At 48.9% G+C, this 19,967-nt stretch overlaps 1 protein-coding gene across 3 annotated transcripts in view; it reads right to left on the bottom strand.

Moving 5' to 3' along the window:
• UNC45B (unc-45 myosin chaperone B) overlaps positions 1–18,517 on the bottom strand; it is a gene marked incomplete at its 5' end in the record, with an annotated part of 29,524 nt that extends 11,007 nt beyond the window's left edge. The window contains 11 exons of one of the 3 annotated variants that reach the window (XM_079905168.1): positions 423–570; positions 717–811; positions 1,678–1,978; positions 5,187–5,358; positions 8,064–8,234; positions 11,374–11,542; positions 12,129–12,296; positions 14,757–14,846; positions 16,348–16,523; positions 17,727–17,763; positions 18,350–18,517. In XM_079905168.1, the coding sequence (XP_079761294.1) occupies positions 423–570; positions 717–811; positions 1,678–1,978; positions 5,187–5,358; positions 8,064–8,234; positions 11,374–11,542; positions 12,129–12,296; positions 14,757–14,846; positions 16,348–16,523; positions 17,727–17,763; positions 18,350–18,517 (1,695 nt within the window). The remainder of the gene's footprint in view (positions 1–422; positions 571–716; positions 812–1,677; positions 1,979–5,186; positions 5,359–8,063; positions 8,235–11,373; positions 11,543–12,128; positions 12,297–14,756; positions 14,847–16,347; positions 16,524–17,726; positions 17,764–18,349) is intronic. The other 2 variants (XM_079905169.1, XM_079905170.1) reach the window with 2 other exon arrangements.
• Positions 18,518–19,967: the final 1,450 nt, after the last annotated feature.

Below are 19,967 nucleotides of genomic sequence, written 5' to 3'. Positions count from 1 at the left end.
CCCACACTTCCACCCTTTAGTGGCGGCAAAGAGCGGGGGAAGGGGGGCGCGGGGGGAGGTGGCCCAGCAGAGGAGGAAGGACATCTGGGAGGGACTGGGAAGGAGGGAGGGGCCCAGAAGAGGCCAGGTACTGCCCCTCGGTCCCTCAAAAACCTCAACTCCCTGGGGGGGGAGGGGGGATCTCAGGAAAAAAATGCCCTCATCTTATTCATCCTTCCACTGCCTGGAAGGCATGAAGAGTTGTGAGCCCATATTACAGTCATGAAAGATGAGGGCCAGACAGAGGGAAATGACCAACCCAGGTTTACAGGAAGAGTAGAGGGTAGAGTCAGGATGAGGACTGTGTGTCTAATTTCCCACGCTCAGCGGACAGCCCCGTGAGCCTGAATCCAGCAGATCCTGAGGCCAGAGGCCAGGGCCACACTCGCCTTGGCCAGCTCCAACATGGCCTGCAGGGCAGGGATGTCCTGAACAAAGTCATCCTTCACGTCGGCGTCCAGCGTGAGGTAGGCCAGGCCCTCCGCTGCCCATCGCCGGGTCCGGGTATCTGTGGACGTGTTGCACAGCCACCTGGGGGAGGGGAGGCAAGGGTGCTGGGACTGGGGCAAGAGTGAAACAATTCAGGGCAGCAGGTGGGCGGCTTTTTAGGATCTGGCATCCACTAGGGCACATCCCTGAGAGGAGATGGTGGGCTTGAGGAAATAGGACCCCCTTACTTGCGGCACTGTTTGGCCAGCTTCTCTGTCGACCCTTCTGCAAACTGCCTGAGACCATAGTCTGTGCCGCCAGCAGAGCCAAGTTTACAGAGTCCCTGGGGAGAAGGGGAGATGTGTAGGATCAGAGACACCAAGGCCTGGGGACGAGGCCTTGCTCACACGGGTCCCTGTGGCTGGAACACTTTGCCCCTTTTCTTTGCCTGGATAAACCTGTCTGCATCCTACAGAACTAAGGGCAGGCGTCACCTTTCTGAGATGCCTTCCCTGAGGCTTCCAGGTTAGGGTAGATGCCCACAAAGCTGGAGGTTTTCAACTTACCCTTTTCCCCCACCATTTTGCCCACGTAGATGTTTTGTGTTTGTCATTTTGAAAAATCAGCACAGGATAATACTAACCATATCTGTAACCACAACGATAAAACGTATGGCACAAAAACTGGCTGTGAAATCATATTTTTGTTGGGGGGCAGATTCAGCTGTGCAGATTTTTACCCAGGAAAAATTGGACTCTGCAGAAGCTAAAATTAGTTTTTTTTTAATTGATATGAACCCAAAAAAAACCCCACAAACAAACAGATCAGTGACTCAAATCTTCACTGTAATTGCTGTCAAGAAAAAGGAAGTTACTTCTATAAAATGAAAATGGAAACAAGGTGCTATATAGAAACCGATTAAGGAAACAAACTGAGTTTTTGGAGTTTGCACTGAAACTACTTGGTGGACAAAAGCTCATCAGTGTTTGTCGTTCAAAAGCATCGAGGAGATCATTGTTAGGGTTACATGGCAGGGTCCCCCATCCTGAATCCACGTTCTCACAGCCTCCTGCTTATCACCCTGATCTGCAGAGGCCTGTGGGTGGATCTGGGTGCTTAGGGCGTGGTCTCCTCAAGGACAGGGACCACGTCTCATTCATTCTGGTGTCCCTGATGCCCGGCACAGTGTCTGGTACCCAGCGCACTCACCACCAGTGTGCGGATCTTGATCTTCTCGTTTTTGGTGGTCTTGTAGATCTCTTTGAGCAGTGACACGCCGTTGGTGATGATGAATGTGGCACGGCTGAGCTTGGTGGAGGCATGGATGAGGGCCTCCACGGCCACCAGCTGGTCTGCTTCACGCTCTGAGCCGCACAGAGCCACCATCATCTCCATAACTCCTTTCAGTCCCAGCAGCTGATTGCCCAGGTCAAAGGGGCCCTGCAGGATCCCTGACACCGTCTGGATGGCAATCACATTCTTGTCCATGTCCTGGGGGTCAAACTTGCCCCTAAAACAGAGGACCAGCGTGGTCAAGAGAACTGGCCAAGGGGAATGGGAGGAGTGTGAGATTTGGGGACAGACAGATTTGTTTTTGCATCCTAGATACACCACTCATGTGCTGTGTAACCTGGGGCAATTCACTGAACCTCTCTGAGCCTCAGCTTCTTGATCTGGAAACTGAGGATAGCACTACTACTTCTCAGAGTTACGATGGGGATAAATGAAGTAATAGATGTGTTCCTCAAGAAGCACACTCAGATGGGGACTGACACTCAGGAAGTTTATTTGGGAGAGCTCTTGGGATCAACACCTGTTGGGAAAGGGAAGAAATCAGGCCTGGATGGAGGGAGGCACTGGACTGAGATGCGGTCGTGACAAAGCCTCAGCTTGCAAAGAGTTCCAGAGCCGAGACACCCTTCAAAGTTGTTCCAAGTTGGGGTGAGGGACAAGTCATTGAATGCTGGCTGCCCTGAGAAGGGTGAACAGCTGTCCTCAGCCAAGGCAAGTCCCCAAAAAGAGGTGACAGGTGAGAGCTGTCAGCCAACAGGCTTCCCAGAAGCTGGGGTGTCTGGTGGGACAGGACAGCAGCCACCACAGCACAATAGGGCTACCAGGATGCCTGCCGCACGACCTGACTCTGCCATGTAGCTGAGTCATGATGTAGCCTGAGCCAGTCAATCCCGTCTGGTCCAGTCCCTTCCCCTAACGAGTCGGGGGTGAGGGGTAGATTAGAAGAGCCAGAAGTTTCTGCCTTCCTTTCAAAATCTACTATCATCTACTCTACAGAAGGATCTCTGTATGAGGACGTCAGAGGTGACACACCTTCTGATCCTTCCGTGATCTGCCCAGGTTGATTTGATGTGGGGAATCAGGGCAGATGTGCACAGTGCAAATGCAGATGTGTATAAATGAAAGAAGAGAGCAGGGCTTCCCTGGTGGTGCAGTGGTTACAAATCCGCCTGCCAGTGCAGGGGACAGGGGTTCGAGCCCTGGCCCGAGAAGATCCCACATGCCGCAGAGCAACTAAGCCCGTGCATCACAGCTGCTGAGCCTGTGCTCTAGAGCCCACGAGCCACAGCTACTGAGCCCGCGTGCCACAACTACTGCAGCCCGCGTGCCTAGAGCCCAACTACTGAAGCCCGCGTGCCTAGAACCCGTGCTCCGCAACAAGAGAAGCCACCGCAATGAGAAGCCCACACACTGCAACACACTGCCCGCACACCGCAATGAGAAGCCCACACACTGCTCGCCTCAACTAGAGAAAGCCCATGTGCAGCAACGAAGACCCAATGCAGCCAAAAATAAAATAAATTAAAAAAAAAAAAAAGCTAAGGAAAATATCATAAAAAAAAAAAAAGAAAGAAGAGAGCATGGAGCAAGAGTCAGAGACCTGGGCTCTGGTCCCACATCTGCCTCTGGCTGGGTAACTGGGCAAGTCCCTCTGGGGGAGAGGGATCAGCCTTGGGAGCTCCGGGCACCCCTCCAGCTCTGAGAATCCGTGTCCTGTGCCTCATCGTCTTCCCACTCGGTGCCGGGGAACCAGCCTTGCATAATTAGTTGGGGTCTGCCCTTTAAACTGGTTCCTTATGCCAGCTGGTGCCTGAACCTCCACCCAGCCCCTGGCCCCTAATGAAGCACCTCCCTGGAGGGGGGAGGGGAGTGGCAGCCTCAGGCACCATTTGTTGAAGGCGGTGACCCTACCCACTCAGTGTCAGGTGACCTCAGAGGCAGCATGTACAGGCTGACCAGGAGGGGGCCTCGTTCAAACGGGGACTGGCTGGGAGATAGTTACCGGATGCTGAAGCTGAGGTCGAAAAAAACTGGAGAAGCCCTGAGGAGCTTTAAGTGACACAAAGTCAGGATCAGGAGAAGCTACAGGATGGAGCCAACTTCGCTGGGACCCAAATCCAGGAAGCTGAGAACAGTTTTTACATTTTAAAGGTTTTTAAAAAAAAAAAATTGTGATAGAGACCTATGTGTCCCACAAACCCTAAACGTACTCTCTGGCCCTTTACAGGAAAAGTTTGCCAACCCGTGGAATAGAGAAAGGAAAGCAGAGTGAAGGCAGGGTCTTCACCTTCCCAAGACTCACCTGGTGATTTTTAAACATGCAGCTTCCTGAGCCACAGCCCAGACTACTGGGTCATGGGGTGGGGTGGGGGGCGGTCCCAGAAATCTGAATAGTTTCCAAGTATGAGGATCATTGGAATAAAGGAGGGGGAAAGCCAGCTACCATGAGGAGAGATCCACATGGGGAGGAACCGTGGCCTCCCACCAAGAGCCAGCACCAACGTGCCAGCCACTTGAGCACGCCATCTTGGAAGCAGATCTTCCAGCCCCAGTCCAGCCTTTGGATGACGGCAGCCCAGGCCAACATGCGACTGTCATTTGTAAGCCCCAAAGCCAGAACTACCCAGCTGATTCTCGGCCACACTGCTGTCCTATTGTGAGATAACACATGATACTTCTTGTTTTAAGCTGCTAAGTTTGGGGGTAATGTGTTACACGGCCATCAATGACTAATACAGAGCCCGACGGAAACGGAGCAGGACCCTATGGTCCTTCCCCCACCATGTCTTCCGCCTGCCTTTTGTCTGTGGAAAACGTTTAGCCAAACAAGTTTAATCAGAGAAGTGAGAAAAGGCAGAAACAGAGGAAAGCAGTCAAAGGAGACCAAATAAAAATAGTCATTAGGCAAAGTCCAGGGCCTTTGGTTCCCCTCAAGGGCTATAGATAATATTCTGAGCCGTATCCTGTTAGCTGTCTTATAGAGACTGAAACCTTCACCAGGTGGAAGAAGTTAACTACATGATGACCAGGCTGTAGCCGTGACATAAGCTGCCACAGTTCTGAGAACTGGCCTCAAAGAAATGGGAACAAACTGACCCTGGAACTAAAGACTAACTGTACCTAAAACAATCAAGATGACACTGATCCGACCACTGCATGACTAATTTCAAGATGACTGTCAGAGCTGACTGTGCTGTTTCTGCCTGTAGCCCCCTCCCTCTGTCTATGAAAGTTCTTGCCCCCTGATTGTCTGGTGGGGCGGTGGGGGGAGTCAGCCTTTGGACAGGCGTATGCCCTCCTCCCACCCCCAGGTTTCCAGCCTCCGAAATAAAGCAAACTTTTCCTTTCCACCAGCCTTGCCTCTTTACCGGCTTTAGAGCAACCAGTCCTACACTTGCAGTTACTCGACCCTCCAGGAAACTCACGTGATGTACTCCTCGCAGATCTTGCGGAAGTGATCACGCTCCGGGTCACAGCGCAGATCGTCATAGAGCTTGTTGATGAGGATAGAGGCCAGCATTCGGGTGTTGTCAGTCAGGGGCAAGCAGGACGGCAGATCTGGAACCTGCCCCACTACCTTCAGGATCTTCCTCAGGCCTGCAAGACAGACAGCAGCAAGTGTAAGATGCTTGCCGGGCTCTGTCTTCACAAACGCTCCTTCTCGCTCAGTCCTGTTTTATCACCAGAGCTCTTTAGGCAGCATGTAGCTTATCCAACGTGAAGGGCACTGGGATGGGGCCAAGAGAGCCAGGTTCTACCCCTGACTCTGCCTCTACCTGAGCAATTAGCCTCCCGCTATGGGCTTCTGTTTTCAGCATTTACAAAGTCAGGACTATTTGATCTCAGAGGACTCTACCAGTGCTAACATTTTGTGGGTTGATGTATAATCTTCCTCAAATGCTATTTTATGCTCTCTTTTCCCCAGACTTCAGTTTCTTTTTTTGTAAAATGGGAACAATACTGCCTTCCTCATAGGGTTTGAGGATTCAGTGAGATAATGTATGGAAACTGCCTAGTGCCATTCCAGGCACATCATGACACTCAATAAATATTTATTATTTGTTTAGTAAATATAACGTTTACTATTTATGGTTATTATCCCTTCTCTTCTCTTCTGTTGAAGAAACTTCAGTGGCTTCCTATTACCCACCAGGCTAATTCGACCATTAAGTATTTGTTGAATAAATGAATGAATAAGTGAACGAATAAACAACCACCTTTTAGGTACTGGCTACCAAAATAAAAGACAATCCTGACATCAAAAAGCTCACAATACAGGGAAGGGAAGACAGATGTATAAAGATTACAACAAGGTGTAAATAAGGACAGAACAGTGACACCGCAAATGGTGTGATTCACTCGAACAAAGCAAGAGTTTCAAGTTATTTGGAGCACTTACTATGTGCCAAGAGCTTTCTATACATTATCTCATTTAATCCTAACATTGACCCTACTGGTTAGTATGAATCATTATCGCCATCGATCAGAGCAGAAAACCAAGACATGGAGAAGCCAAGTAACTTGCCCAGGATCACATAACTGGCAAGTGACATAGCAGCAACCCTCTCCCAGCAATGTCTGATTTCAAAGCCCACGATGTTAACTGTTACACTACACTGCTGTGGGGACAATAGCTTGATTTCAGAGCCAGGTTGTAGAGGTTGGCTAGGAGCTGGTCAGACCTTGGGTGGGACAGGTAAACGGGAGGGGAAACATCCTAGGTAAACATTGGGAGGCATGAAACTCTGGATGTAGCAGGGAATCAAAAGTGCTTGGCATGTATATGCATAGCCGATTCATTTTGCTGTACAGAAACTAACACAACATTGTAAAGCAACTATATTCCAATAAAAATTAATTTTAAAAATGTAAAGATCGGGCTTCCCCGGTGGCGCAGTGGTTGAGAGTCCGCCTGCTGATGCAGGGGACACGGGTTCGTGCCCCAGTCCAGGAAGATCCCACATGCCGCGGAGCAGCTGGGCCCGTAAGCCATGGCCGCTGGGCCTGCGCGTCCAGAGCCTGTGCTCCGCAACGGGAGAGGCCACAACAGTGAGAGACCCGTGTACCACAAAAAAAAAAAAAAAAAAAAAAAAGTAAAGATCGAAAATAAAAGTGCCTGGCAGTAAATTTTGTGCTGTGTATTTTAACACACACACAAAAGCACTGGGAGGGCTGGAGAGTCATTGGAAGGGGCCTGATGAACCAACGCAAAGCCCCCAGCCTGGCTGTCAAAGGCCTTCATCAAATGCACCTGCTCTACCTCCCCAGCCTCACCCCCTACCCTTCCCTTCCACTCTGCCCTTGCCTTGAGCATCTCATTCTCTTTTGCTAGAACACTCTGGACCTCCTCCTTGTCCATGTCTGCCCCTCCCTGAACCCAAAAACTTACTTCAGGCTTGACATCCTGGTGGTTCCCCTACCCTGCCTGGTGGCTCCCCTACCCAAGTCTTCAGCCCAGTTTTCAGATACTGCTCCCCATCCCACCCCCATCCTATAAACCATGTGGTTGGGCCTAAATCCTAGCGCAGAGAAAAGTCAATTGTCAATGCCCAGGCTTTGTAATACATGAGAGAAGACCAAACTGGGATGGGGGGAGGGTGTTGAGAGGGGGAGGGTTAAAGCACTAGAGTAATTTGTTCAAGTCTAAGCACTTACACATGAACTTTGCTGAGATCTGTGAAAACCAAACAGGGGAAGTGCTGTATCAAAAGAGAATAAAGGTAAAGCTGCTATAAGCTGACTTGAACCTTTTAGAACAAGGTCTGGTCTATATGTCATTATACCTGTGGGAGAATTTATCACAGCAGATCATAAAGCCACAGGTATGATTCTTGAACAGTTGAACAAGGTGATTTAGGAGAGGGGTGATGCCCTGGAGCTGACAAATTTAGTGACTATCTCCTGGCACATTGTTACTGGACTTTGTATAACGTACACAGGTGCCATTTCTCCCTCTGGAAGGCCTGTATTTTGCCATCCTGAGACTTCAGGAACGTTACCCCTTGTTGGTGGAGTCTTGTTTGGGTTTTTTTGGCACTTGCCTCGCTTGTCAGGAAACTCCACCCAGATGTTTTTGAGTGTGTTCTGGGTGTGTTCAGGTCCTGAATTCAGAGCCTGGACCTATGCCTTCACCAGCCCACTGGTGGATCCTAATATGCTAATGACTTTTCCTGGCTTTTCAGTTGGAAATGAAGACTTCTCCCAGACAAGAGCTGCACCCCTTCCACCTTCTGCTGGTTGCCTGGTACCCTGGTGCCCACTGGAAAGGCTGGCATGAGCCCCAGACCCTCCCACCTCCTCACCGTTATCCACCACATAGATGGTGCGTGAGTTGTCGTGAATGGCGAGGTCCTTCCTGGGGACGTTCTTATTGAGCAGGTTCAGGGCCTGATCCCTGCCCTGGCCAGACACCTTCTTACTGACCAGCATGTCAAGCAGGTGGTTGGTGATCTGCTTCAGGTCCTTCTTAGTGTCTGAGGAAGGAGAGGACAGGGGTAAATAGAGAGGACCAGGGTGTCTCAGGTATATAGGACAAGGGATGGCAGAGGCTTCTGGAAGGCCTCTGGAAATATTGAATCCACTGCTTCCCAGATTTTGGAATTTCCTAGGAGAGTATAGTATCTCACTCCAAAAAAGGGAGGGAGATCTCTAGACAACACCCCCAAGGGGTCCTCCAGCCGCTCTGAACACCGACTTCTATGGCAGCCCATTCCATTCTTGAACAGTCTGGTTCTTAGAAAGTTCTTCACTCCCAGGCAACGATGGGCAGGGATCCAAAGGTGCTTCGTGCAGTTTTTAATACACTGATTTAATAAACTGTTTTCCAGGAAGGAAATTGACACTCCTTTATAGACATTTTACTCCCCGCAGATTCAGACATGCTGGGAGCCTGAAATTCAAGCATTTGCCTGGGATGCCAGGTCTTCCCTGCCCACTGGGGATCTTAAAGGCAAATGCCTCCTCCTGCTTTTGCGGTCTGAACTCTCTGGAACTTGGAGATTTTTGTCCTCATTCTAGATTGTAGCCCAAAGGCAAGCAGGCAGGCAAGTAGAAAAGGAAAGATCTCCAAGCCATGTCATATAAATAAATGATGAAGGAATTGGGCTATCTAACTGGTGAAGGAAAGCCACAAATGTACATGATAGCTTGTCTTCAGATAAAAGTATGTGAGATAACAGACTTATTCTGTGAGGTTCCACAGGGCAGAACAGGGACCAGAAGTGAGTGGGATTACAAGGGGACAGATTTGAAATCAATATATGGAAGAATTATTCAGCAGAGATGTCCAACAGCTCACTCCCTCCGGAGGAAGTCATGGCCCCCAATGAACCACACCTCTCAGTATTCATTCTCTTGGGGAGTTCCCTCCCACACTGGCCCTGGATTGCTCATGTGACCTTACGGCACACTCAGAGGCTTAAAAAGCACTTACACATTGGGGCTTGTCCATTCAAAATGCAGCCACCATGTTACATAGACACCCAAGCTGCCCACCAGAGAGGCTACAAGGAGTAAAACCAAGACACCCTGGCCAGCATCTCCAGTTAACCACCAGCCATCCAAGTGAAGCCATGTTGGACCCTCCAATAATTCTAGTGCAGAAAAGGATCCTTACCATAGTAAGTCAGAACCACATCAAGAATTCAAGACTCCAAGCAGGTTAATTACTAATACACAAAGAGCTCTTAGGAATCAATAAGAAAAACACTGATACTCCAACAGAGGAAATAGATAACAACATGAACAAACCATTTGAAGACAAAGAAATCCAAATGGCTAATAAGGATAAGGAAAAATAATGTCTAATTCGTAAATTTTAAAAATTCAAACAGATAATTATTACTTACTGAATAGGAAAATATCTTTAAGAATGATAGTATTTGAATCTGGTGAGAATGATTTGAGGCTGGAACTCTTAACATCACTTGGTGAGAGTAAAAACTGATGCACCCTCTCAAAAGGAGTTCGAAAGTAAGGTAGTGAAAGACCTTTAGTTATGTTCATAGCATTTAACTTAGTACTCCCATTTCTAGGAATTTGTTCCAAGAAAATAATTACAAATGCAAATATAGGTTTATGTTAAGAATAGCTACCGAAGTGTTTTTTATAAGTATGAAATTAAAGGCAATCTAAATCTCCAACAATATAGAGCTGATTGATGAGTTATGATATATCCATACAATGGCGTGTAATGAAATTATTTAAGATCAAGCTTTCTATGAGTGAACCTGCCTCTGTGACCTTCCCAGCCAGAACAGGAAGTTGTAAAATGATGTCTAGGACCTGGATATACAGGAAGAAGCCTGAGTTTGTATGTGCATATATGCAGGAATGAGACAAATGTTAAATTAATAATTATTCAAGTAAAAAGGAATCCTCTTTAAGAATATTAAACGGTATGCAATAGTAATATAATGCTCAGAAAGGAGAAAAACACAAAAATATCCATAGCTGAATCCCAACTTTGTTAAATAGATATTTATATGGAGGGATAGAAGAAAGACTGGAAGGGGGACTTCCCTGGTGGCGCAGTGGTTAAGAATCTGCCTGCCAATACAGGGGATGCGGGTTCGATCCCTGGTCCGGGCAGATCCCACATGCCGCGGAGCAACTAAGCCCGTGCACCACAACTATTGAGCCTGTGCTCTAGAGCCCGTGAAACACAACTACTGAAGCCCGCGCGCCTAGAGCCCGTGCTCCGCAACAAGAGAAGCCACCGCACTGAGAAGCCCACGCACCGCAATGAAGAGTAGCCCCCGCTCACAGCAACTAGAGAAAGCCCTTGCGCAGCAATGAAGACCCAATGCAGGCCCAGAAAATAATTAATTAATTTAAAAATAAATAAAATACTTTATAGAAAAAAGACTGGAAGGATACACATGGCAGTGATAGTAGTGGTTATCTGGAGGGGTGATTACAGGTTGTTGGGATTTTTTTCATCTTTACATATTTCTAAAATTTTCCACATTTCTCCATAAGCCCCTGTTACTTATAAAAATTGTTGTAAAACATGCATAAAATAAAATTTACCATTTTAACTGTTTTAAAGTATGCAGTTCAGTGGCATTAAGCACATAAACACCGTTGTGCAACCAGCACCACAATCCATCCACAGAACTTTTTTCACCTTGCAAAACTGAAACTCTATCCCATCAAACAATTCCTTATTTCCTCCTCCCCCGCCCCTGGCAACCATCATTCTACTTTCTGTTTCTATGAGTTTGACTGTTTTTGAAATCACATATACATGGAATCATACAGTATTTGTCTTGTTGTGACTGGCTTATTTCACTTAACATAGTGTCCTCGAGGTTTCTCCATGTTGTAGCATGTGTCAGAATTTCCTGCCTTTTTAAGGCCAAACAATACTCCACTGTATAGATGGACACCACATTTTGTTTCTCCATTCATCCATCGATAGACACTTGGGATGCTTCCACCTTTTAGCTGTCGTAAATTATGCGGCTGTGCCTCTGTTACTTTTATCATCAGAAAATAAATGTAAAAATATAACCAGGCCACCTCCACATGCACGGAACGCCCAGTCTAAGGTGGTAACTGACACTTCCTTACCTCCACCCCCTTGAACCAAGGCTGAAAACTGTTTCCTACCCAGAACCAGGGCCTCTTCCTTCCCTCGATGCTCTCGCTTGTCCTCCCCAGACAGAGCGTCGATGATGGCCTGGAGCAGGTTGCAGACGGTCAGAGGCAGCTCTTCATTCTCCACGGCCATGAGGCTGCAGATTCGGTCTATCCGGACTGCATGGAGAATCGCTGTGGCCTAGACGCCCCCAGCAAGGAGCACAGTCAGCTGTCTGCCCTCCCCTTCCAGCTGCCATGCAGGTTAGGGAGTGGGTGATAGCTGCCCTGTGCAGGAGGGACAGAAGATCAGGCAGCCAATGCCTCATGGGACCCGTGGCCTGGGAAGGCCCTTGACACAAGCCATGCCCCTTTCCAGAGGTGTAGAGCTGCTCCATCCAATACAGTAGCCACTCGCCACAGGGGAGGCATTGAACACGTGTAATGCAGCGAGTTCACATTGAGATGTGCTTGTGAGGTAAAATGCACACTGGGTTTTGAAGAGTTAATATGAAAAACTGTAAACTATCATAACCTTTGCATTCAGCTCTTCCGCATAAACCACTTTCAAGAAACTTATCTTTGTTTAGTCAGACCCATTCCCAGCTCAAAGAAAAAATAAAAGGATCAATCTCTGTTGAATCTGGGGCCATACAACCAAGGTTGAGGGGAGACACTTTAGACGTTGTATCAGGGTCTATCCATGCCAGCCACGCCCTGCCCACAGGTCAATGCCAGGTCCTCAGACTGGCAGCCCTCCATGCCATGAACCCTGGCCCTGCCCTCACCCTAGCTCGGTGGCCACTACACATGCCCGACAGGGTCCGTACTGCAGCCAACATCAGCTCAGGCCTCTTAGTGTCCAAAAGCTGCCGCAACAGGGCCACACCGTTGTTCTGGAAGATCCTCTCAGCCCCTGCTTCCTCACGGCTGAGAACAATGAGGTTGTTGGCCGCCTGAAGGAGGGAGGAAACAATGAAGGTCATGAGGGAAGTCTGGCTGCAGAGGCCTTGGCCATGAGCCAAGTGCAGGGGCTGGTGCAAGGACTAGGTCTTCAAAACATCTTTATATTCTTTTGCCCTATAATCCTACTCATGGGAACATAGCCCAAGAATATAATTCAAAACAAGAAACAGAGTAACTTGCAATAAAGACCAACTGGATGAAATATATTGCAGCCATTAAAGTCATGAATGAAAAGACTCAGAAGAAGCTTGGAAAAAACATTCGTAAGCAGAAACAGAATCACAGGTTCACTCTGATTGCACTTATGGTGAAATAAACCTGTGTATATATGCTTGTGGATAAGGACTTTAAAAAGGTAGGGAAATGTTAAATTAATTAAACAAGGAGGTGGCTTCAATGCCTAAGCAACTAAGTAAGCAAACCCAAACCACACTTGGCTGTACAGCAGAAATTAACACAACATTGCAAATCAACTATAATTCAATTTAAAAAAACACAAAACAAAGCAAAACCTAACCCTGTATTGCCTCAAGTTTAAGAAATCGAACCTTAAGGATGACCAGTCACAAACAGCTAATGAGCCTTTCCCAAATAATGCAACTGCTTCAGCTATAGCCAGTCAAATAATTCCCTTGTTTTGCTTCCACCTGTTTTCTATAAACGTCTTTTTCCTAGCTCCTGTCGGTGGAGTACCCCAACCACTTCTGTTTTCGCGCTGCCCAATTCAAACAGATTTTGCTCAAATAAATTCTTAGAATTTTTATATGTCTCAGTTTATCTTCTAACAGAAGTGAAGTGATTTCACATGGGAAATTATTTTTCCATGAAAAATGTTCTTCGGGGCTTCCCTGGTGGCGCAGTGGTTGAGAATCCGCCTGCCAATGCAGGGGACACGGGTTCATGCCCCAGCCCAGGAGGATCCCACATGCTGCGAGAGGCCACAGCAGTGAGAGGCCCGCGTACTGAAAAAAAAAAAAAAAAAAGTTCTTCGAATATGGTTTTGGCATTGTTTGTTCGTTTATCTGTTTAGGGAGATCTGAAGTTGCAGGGGGTTCTCAGGAAGGTTGAAGGTTGTGGGCAGACAGAGCACAAGATGGGATTTGAAAGCCCTGGGTTTGAGTGCTGATTCTGCCACATGCTAGCTGTGTGACCTTGGGCAAGTCATAGCACCTCTCTGGGCCCCAGATTCCTGTCTGTAAAAATAGACAGTTGAGCTGGGTTTTCAAGTGTCTTCCTACCCTAAAGCCTTCCTCCTTGAGGATGTATATACAGTCATCCCTCAGTATCCGCAGGGGATTTTTTCCAGGACCCCCACGGATAACAAAATCCACGTATGCTCAAGTCCCTTATATAAAATGACATAGTACATTCGGCCCTCCTTAACCACAGGCAACCAACTGAGGATCGAAATTCCTTAAAAGGCCCCAGATCTGGAGAGGAGGCCTTGAACAGGCCCTGAGACCCTGGGGTTGGGCAAAGAACTCATGAGGCAGGAAAAGGAGGAGGTAGACAAATAGGTAGGGAGGCTGATTAGAGAATCCCAGGCAAGCATGAGCTGAACCATCATCGCTCTGTCAGTCAAGGACTTTGTACTTCTCGAACTACTTTCATCTATAACAACTTAAGTCCTCATAAGAGTTTGCTATAAAAGATAGCTGCATATTATATGGACTTATTGACCATTAAACTAACAAAAATTCCCCAGGCGTTGTCTGCCAAGTTCTTATACATATTCAGATATTCTTTTTTTTTTTCTCTGAAGGACTAGAAACGTTTTATTTTATAAAATTTATTTAATTAATTAATTTATTTGGTTGCACCGGGTCTTAGTTGAGGCACATGGGCTCCTTAGTTGTGGCATGCGAACTCTTTTAGTTGTGGCACGCATGTGGGATCTAGTTCCCTGTCCAGGGATTGAACCCGGGCACCTTGCATTGGGAGCACAGTCTTAACTACTGGACCACTAGGGAAGTCCCTAGGAACATTTTAAAAATGCAGCAAATTTGGCTAAGAGGATGGTATTCTGAATAAAGATTTTCATATTTCAGAATGACTTGTTGCAATGATTTGAAATGGAATAAAACATTATTTTAATGTGTCATTGTTTCTCAGGGCCAAAAGTAGGGTGAGGCAAGAAAGACACCTTGGGTGCAAAATTTACGGGGCACCAAAAACCTCTGTAATCAAGATAAATGCAATGCATTTAATAAATTTAATAAATTTGTATGTAATATGTAAATAAGTTTAATAAATTTGTAAATGCAATGCATTTAATAAATTTGTATTTAATGCAATGTTTTAAAATATCAAAATCAATTTTGTTTAGTTTCTCCAAGGAGCCTCCTCCCTGGCCTGCAACCTGTCGGCGACAGACACAGGAGCAGAGTCTGCAGTGGAAGTGCAGTTACCTGGCAGGTCCCAAGACCACCCGCTGCTGGCCCAGCACCCACCTTCTCCAGCTTATCAGCTTTACTGTTTCCATCCAGGAGAATCTCAAACATCTTCTGTACCCTCGAGTCTGTGGAGAACTGCACACGGAGCTGAGGAGAGAGGAGGGAGTGGGGAAGAAGGCAGGCAGGGGTCCCCGTCATTCCAGTTGGCTCCACATAAAGTTCATCTCAATTAATAGCTTCCTGTCTCCCTCCATCATTCATTCATTCAACAAACATTTACTGAACAACTACTATGAGTCAGACACTGTATAGAATGGAGAACAAAGTCAAGTCCTTGCCCCACAAAGCTGACAGTCTGGTTATATTCGCCATCCCATTTGGTCTTCACAAGTCTTGGAAGGCAAAGGATCATCACCCCAGTTTTGAAGTCTAGTAAACAATTAGCTATTAGACATTTTAATATGGGCTAAAGGGCTTCCCTGGTGGCGCAATGGTTGAGAATCTGCCTGCCAATGCAGGGGACACGGGGGTCAAGCCCTGGTCCGGGAAGATCCCACATGGCGCGGATCAACTAAGCCCGTGCGCCACAACTACTGAGCCTGCGCTCTAGAGCCCGTGAGCCACGACTGCTGAAGCCCGTGCACCTAGAGCCCATGCTCCGCGACAAGAGAAGCCACCGCAGTGAGAAGCCCGCGCACTGCAATGAAGAGTAGCCCCTGCTCACCGCAACAAGAGAAAGCCCGCGTGCAGCAACAAAGACCCAACGCAGCCAAAAATAAATAAATAAAATAAAATTTTAAAAATATATACGGGCTAAAACAGAAATATATCTCCAGGATCGGAAACCTGAAGCCGTTTCTAAGTACCTTTTCAAGCAAATTAAAACCATTATTTTTGAATGTCTCATCCCTCACTCTCCCAACCCCAGTGCTCTGAAGCTTTCATAAAGCGACCTAACAGATCCATCATCCCCCATCTTGCCAGCTCCATCTGCACCTCCCACTGCTTTTTTCTGCTGGTCTACAGTGCCACCTATTTCCATCACTCCTTAGTCTGTATTTTCTCAGCCCTTGAGTCTGCACTCTGGACAGTACGACATGGTCCCACCATGGGACTGCCCCAGGCACAAAGAAGTTACTGTGTCTTGGAGCAAGGAGCTGCGTGATCAGTTACCTTCCCGCTCTTACAGTGGGGAAAGCAACACCCCAAGGGGTCCCTCAGAAAATCGGTAGCTAAGCCAGTATTAGGGTGCAGGATTCCTCATCTCTGGTCCAAGTTCTCCCGACCCCACTCCACTTTCCTAGAAAAGATTCCCTGTTCCTACTGGTTCCTGGCTGTCCTCCATCCCCAGCAATGCCCTTCCCCCAGGTCCTAGGTTTCTCCTGGCTGCCTTTGTCCCCCCAGAGAGGAAGATCATGGTGCAGACATACTGAGTTGCAGTTTTTTAAAAAGCCTCCAACTGGAATTTAAAAGACTGATGTTCTAGTTCTGGCTGGCTTGCACCCTCGAACAAGCATCACGGCATCTCTGATCACTCATCCAAGGATGTGGAGGTAGGCCAGCCCTGCCTGATGTCCCGCTCCCCTAACTGGTCCCTACTAGGAATGGGGAGAGGCAGCCAAGGATTATGCGCAGGGGTCCGGCTCACCTTCTCCTGGATGCTGGTGTTGAGCCTCCTCAGCGTCTCCTGGAAGTTTTGGTTCCGTGGCTCCAGGGTGGCACAGCATTGCACATCCTTGAAGGCCTGGGCCAACTTCCCCAGGTGCTCCAGTGCCTGGCATCGCCGATACAGAGCCTTGATGTCCGAGGAGTTGATGTCGATGGCTAGCAAGGGGGACAGGCAAGGCCTCAGGGGGCCGGGCTACAGACCACCTTCCCCTCCCCCACCGCTGCCCCCAACTGCAGGGCTTCTGTGCCTTCCTTGGAGAGTATGCATCCATGTAGACTATCTGGTCCAAGCCTCCCCTTTGTTAGGGAAGCGGTAAGAATTACAGTCTCAGGGTTGGAAGGGAGCTTAAGGGTCATCTTGTCTAATTCCTGACTCTCCAGTCTCGGCTCAGTGATCCCTGCCAAAGGCTCATCCAGCTGGTGCTTGCATACCTCCAGCAGTCCGGGAGCTCCTTCCTTCTCAAGGCAGACAGCTCCTTCGGAGAGCCCTTCCCTCCTCCCACCTGAAACATATCTTCCTGTAACTTTGCCCTTTTGTCTTGAGTCTAGCCCTGGAACACGTGAGATGAAATCCAATCCTTCTTCCTTGTGACAGCCTTTTAGGTATTTGAAGGCAGCTCCCTGTCCTACCTGGGAGTTCCTTCTCTGAGCTAAATATTGCCACTTCCCTGCTCTTCACAGGACGTGTTTCCATTCCCCTTTCCAGCTGGGTCCCTCCCTTCTGAACTCACTCAGACTATCTCTGTTTCTCCTAAAAAAAAGTGACCAAATCAAACCCCAACACGGACCTATGCAGAGGAGAATCCCCTTCATTCTGCATATTATAGCCCTAAAAATGCAGCCAGGAGAAGTGTTCCCATTTTGATCGTGCTCTTAAGCCTAAGTTCTCTCAGAAGTTGAGGCACTCCATGGCCAGCGTTGACGTATGTTTATTCCTCCTAGTGTCTGTGGAATGAAATAGTGCCTCCGTCTTCCCCTCAGGAAGCCCGGTCCCCACAGAGTGGACCAGGCTGATGCCCTGGTTATGGGAACCAGCCCTCTCCCCCTGCCATCCCATATGAACATATCCAAACTTCCAACAAACTGGCTGTGTCCTTACCGTGACAAAAGGATTTCTGGAAGCAACCTTCTAAGCAAAGAAGCTGCCCCAGCATATTTAACATGTAAAACCGTGACTTAGGGATGGCTTTTCTGGAGCTCTCCTTTCACATAAGGATGGTACATCTGAAGCCCCACCTACAATGCCCAGGATGGCGTTTATACAATTGGTCATCCCTGCGAGTGTCGAGAGCATCTTAGACTAAACAGGGATGCAGAAGGGGAGGGAAGGAGGGCAAGGCCCGAGTGAGGGGGGCTCACCTCTTGAGGCATCTGAAGCCGCCTGAACATAGCTCTCCTGAGAAACGGGGAAGGAGGAAACTTGGTTAATGTGGGCCCGACACAGTGACAGCCAGAGAGGGTCCCCGAGGCGAGGAGAGAGGGCTCGCTGGCAGCTGCCACTGTCAGAGGCCAGGGGAGCGCCCCTCACTGGGTATGGAAAAGTGGACGAGCTTTGGCATCAGGCAAACTCGGGTTTGAACCCAGCTCTGCTACTAACTACCTGGAGATCTTGGGGAAGTTACTGAGCCCTCCTCTGAGTCTTGAGTTTGTTATCTGTGATATGGGCATGGAAGCAGCAGCGACCTCATGGTCTGCAGTTGAAATGCCACGAAATAACCTATGAAAGGCCCCTGTCATGATGCCACTTCCCATGAGGCTGCTTCCCGCGGGATGAGAACTATCTCCATGGATGAATTTCTGTCTCCCAGAGGACTGGGTCAGGCAATGGGTACCAGAAAGCAGTGGGAGGCACCCTTCTCCAACCTGAGGGGTCCAGTGAGAGGGCTGGGTTGATAGGCGTGCCCGTCAGGATGAGGGGGCTGCCTCCATACCCCTGCATCCTAGCCCTGGCCCTCAGCTCCCTGCCCCTCTTCATCCCAGACCGTTTTCAGGCCACAGGCTGCCCGGTTCCGATAGAGCGTGGCCAGGAGGGCCTTATCCTTGGTCAGCTTCAGGGCTTGGCTATAGCTCTTTGCTGCGGCCTTGTAGTCCTGGCGCTGGAAATGCCGGTTGCCCTCCTCCTTCAGCTGCACTGCTTCTGCCTCGGCCATCTGTGGGGACAGGATGAGCTCCGTCTGGCCATCCCCTCCCTCCAGACCCGGGGCTGGGCTCCTGGCCTGAGGTCTGGAGCACCAGGTGCCCCATCGACCAGGATGGGAGGTGAGGATGCTGCCTGCAACAGACCCACCCGGAGCACCCGCGAATCCTTTGCCCAGAAGGACATCACAGCATTTGCTCGGAGTGTGGCCCGAGTTGAGAGGGGTCTCAGAGACCCTGTTCCTAGGGAACTCTGCTCAATATTATGTAACAACCTAAATGGGAAAAGAATCTGAAAAAGAATAGATACATGTATATGCAGAACTGAATCACTTTGCTGTACACCTGAAGCTAAGGCAACATTGTTAACCAACTCTACTCCAATATAAAATTAAAAAAAAAAAAATCCCTGCTCCCCCCTCTCTCTCCCTCCCAGCTAGACACACCAAGGGCCTGAATTCTCACTGCAGGCCTTAAAATTTCTGGGTCCCCCTTCTCCCTCCCCAGTCCAAGGAACCCTCCAGGCCAGCTCACTTTCTCACAAGGACAGTGTTCTCGGTCTGGCCTCCCCAGGGTGCTGCTCTGGTGCGTGTGAACCCCCAGCCAGCGTCAGTCTGCCCCTCCTAGCCCCCATCCAGGAGACTTTATCAGCCCTGCTAGTGGCTCCAGACCATATTTGGCCACAGGGGCAGGTGCCCCTGGAGTCTGTCACTGATACTCAGGGCCCTCCCCCTCCCCAGACTGGACAGTCATTACCACGTGGAGGGTCTGACTAACCTCTGCCCCAGCACTCCACTCAGGGGCAGTCCTGGGGGCACAGGCACTCATACCCCAAAGAGTGAGAGAAAGATCCAGAGGGACGGGAACCCCCCCAGCACACCCTCCCTCCCTCGGCATGGCTCTAATGCCGCTTACCCACCTCCATCTCAGATAAACAACCTCCTCGCCCCTCCCCCCCACCACTGCTATTTTGGGAGCAGAGTGACAGCTGAGGGGCTGGCAGACTTGGACACACAGAGCAGCTGCCCAGGTCCCAGACCAACTGGAGACATCCAGAAATGCCCTTCTGGAGGGAGGAGGGAAGAAGAAGGAGGAATGTTCCTTCCCCTCTTCCCCTTGGCCACAACTCCCCTACCCCTTCCATCTGTTGAAAATGTCCTTGCTTTACAGAAAGACCCATGGACTTGCTATCTCACTTTGGTGGAAGTGGATTGTTTCTTTGTTCCACTCTGCACATCTTCTGTGGTTCCTCCCCGTCTGTATGGAGTGGCTATATTCAGCCTCTCTCTCCCATCAGACTGGGAGCTCCCAGAGGACGGGCTCTGTTCATCCCCCACAAGACTGAAATCTTCTCCCACAGCAAGAGCTGGGGCAACCTGGGAATTCCCTGAAACCAAGAACTGTGCCCCCTAACTGACTGGGACTTGCGGAGTCCCCCTCAGCAGAAGGGGGTCTTCCTGGGAC

Source organism: Stenella coeruleoalba (genome assembly GCF_951394435.1).
Source record: "Stenella coeruleoalba genome assembly, chromosome: 19".
Classification (NCBI taxonomy): domain Eukaryota; kingdom Metazoa; phylum Chordata; class Mammalia; order Artiodactyla; family Delphinidae; genus Stenella; species Stenella coeruleoalba.
This window is presented reverse-complemented; position numbering and strand designations above follow the sequence as displayed.